The sequence below is a fragment of the Octopus bimaculoides genome, chromosome 1, assembly GCF_001194135.2.
Source record: "Octopus bimaculoides isolate UCB-OBI-ISO-001 chromosome 1, ASM119413v2, whole genome shotgun sequence".
Lineage (NCBI taxonomy): Eukaryota > Metazoa > Mollusca > Cephalopoda > Octopoda > Octopodidae > Octopus > Octopus bimaculoides.
Window position 1 is genome coordinate 8,269,116 of NC_068981.1, and position 2,623 is coordinate 8,271,738.

The 2,623-nt window shown below is 34.5% G+C and overlaps 1 protein-coding gene across 1 annotated transcript in view; it reads left to right on the forward strand.

Annotated features, from left to right (window-relative positions):
• LOC106881136 (guanine nucleotide-binding protein-like 3 homolog) overlaps positions 1–2,623 on the forward strand; it is a 31,196-nt gene that overhangs the window by 12,779 nt on the left and 15,794 nt on the right. The window contains exons 7-8 of the mRNA XM_014931408.2: positions 553–688; positions 1,869–1,972. Coding sequence (XP_014786894.1) covers positions 553–688; positions 1,869–1,972 — 240 coding nt within the window. The remainder of the gene's footprint in view (positions 1–552; positions 689–1,868; positions 1,973–2,623) is intronic.

Below are 2,623 nucleotides of genomic sequence, written 5' to 3' on the forward strand. Positions count from 1 at the left end.
TACCAACAGCTACCAGTTCCATATACAATATGTAGATACTTTCTTTTTAATGCCTGCTCCTTTCTGTTGACTATCACCAGAGTGATACGTCTGTAAAGTTGAACACTAGAAAGTATTAAGACATGTTGCATTAAACAAACTCAACATTAATATAAAGAATGGATAGTTTTTAGGTTTAAATCTAGTTAACCCTTTCGTTGACATATTTATTTTGAAATATGTTGCTTTTCGTCATCATTTAATGTCCGTTTTCCATGCTGGCATCAGCTGGACAGTTTGACAGGAGCTGTACCATGTACTACCGACTATTTTGGCATGGTTTCTACAGTTGGATGCTCTTCCTAATGCCAACCACTTTACAGGTTGTACTGGGTGCTTTTTATGTGGCACCAGCACCATTAGAAGATATTTTAAACTATTTACTGTTCTATTTCTAAATTATGATGTGACATTTTCAAAACACAAACAGGTTATCATGTGGCATTTCATTGAATAATTATGTTTGCTTAATTTTCATAATAAATATTTTTCTGAAACTTTCTTTTTAAAAAGGTGATTGACCAAGCTGATGTAATTCTGGAAGTTTTAGATGCTCGCGACCCACTTGGTACCCGCTGTAAAGAAGTTGAAGAAGCCGTCATCAGTTCTGGTCTCAACAAAAAGATTGTTTTAGTTCTTAACAAAATTGGTAAGTGGGGCTGCTTGAATACATTGCTCATCATATTTCTAATGACAGACACTTCCTATATGTTTCAATTAATTTAGGAAAATAACAACTTAAGCTAAGATTTGGGTTATAACTGCAAGATGCTTAAATATAATTATGATGGAAGGGGTTAATTTAAATAACCTATTTGTACTTTGAGGATACACCCTATCGCCACCATCTCTTTCCTTTATTTCCAGCTGAAGTGGCTATGTGAATCCTCTACAATAAGACACTTGTTCCTGTCTCACTGTCACACTTTAAGCCCTTCAACACCTAGCGTAAAGTCGCCTTCCTCAATAGCTTCACTGTCTTGTCAGTTCCTGTCAAACTCTCCAACCCACACCTTTGTGGAGCATGGACATTAAGCTATGATGATGATGACGATGAATTTTCAACCAGAGGTCTCGGCTGGTTTTGCGTCAAACAAGTGAAATTGTTTGTCTTTTTGTTGTGTCCAAAGAGGAAAATTTAATAGTTCTGTTGGTCAAAAGAACTTTTTGTATTGTGTTAAACAAGCTGGGAAACTCATTCTACCACACATAAGAAAGTTTTTGGAGACTGTTGTAGCAATATTTGAATTTAAGGAGAATCATATATTTCTGAATTGGTCAATTAGACAATGATACCCTCCTATGTGAGGGGTCACTACATCACCTGTTCTCTTCACTACAAGAATCTTTGTTGGTTTGGCATCACACAACCCCAACATCCTTTTATCATTAAAATAATCAAGAAACAAATATCTTCTGGCTGTTGTACCTGATAAATTTAATATGGAATGATCAGGCTCTGTAACCCAGATTTGAGGATCAACGAAAATGGTTGAGGGACCAACTGATGAGTATTTTTGTGGTGTCCCCTGATTCAACAAGATTTGAACTCAGCCGTACATATTAACAAAATATTTTACATTTATTACTCCTGCTGACAGTGGCAAAGCTGATTATGTTTTTCGCTAGGTTGCCTGGGCTATTTGACTGTCAAGTACAAGGCTTGTTTGCCCTATCAAATTCACCATCCATACGACCATTCATGATGTCTAGCCAATCTTAGCTGCAGTGATCACTTTATGTGGAGTTCCATAGAATTCTGTAGAAACTCTGCTGGTATTGAAACAGTCCTGTTTAAACTGGAATTGGTGTAAATCTTTTACTTGCAGATCTTGTTCCACGTGTAAATATCGAAGCTTGGTTAAAATATCTGAAAAACGAATTCCCTACTGTTCCCTTTAAATCTTCTGTACAGAAACAAAAATCAAAGTTGGTAAGATCCTTTCCTTGATTTCTTTTTGAAAATAATTTATAAGCAACCTCATTACTCTTGGTTTTATTTTTTTATAAAGAGGATCTTTTTCTTGATTTTTTCAGTTTCTACAGAATGTTTCATTTACTTGGCTCGTCATGCTTATTTTGGAGAAAATATTAAGAAACATGTCATTTATCTGTTTTGTTTTTTTCTCTTTTTTCTGACAGCTATATGTCCTTATATGGAGCTTTTTTATCTGTGAACTAACAAATACTAAGATTGTGTGCCTTAATCCTTTCGTTACTGCATTTATTCTGAGACGCTCTGTGTTTCTTTCAATTACTTTGAAATATAGCATAGAATTTAGTAGTAAAATAACTTAGTTATCATTCAGCTTAGTGTTAGGAACATAAATTGTGACTAAGGTTTGGTGGAAGATTTTAATTCAAAACTTATGAAAACAAGACATTTGTACTCAGAGCCAGAGACAGTTTGAGCCGGGTGGGTATCAAAAGGGTTAAACATTTATATTGATGATATTAAAATACAAATAACTTTTTAAACTATTTCAAAGATGGCCTTATCTAGATGACTTCAGCTCATTTGATTTTTGATCTGTTTACTGTGCTTTGAAGTTCTCTGCTGATAAATGTCTTCTTTTTTTTTTTT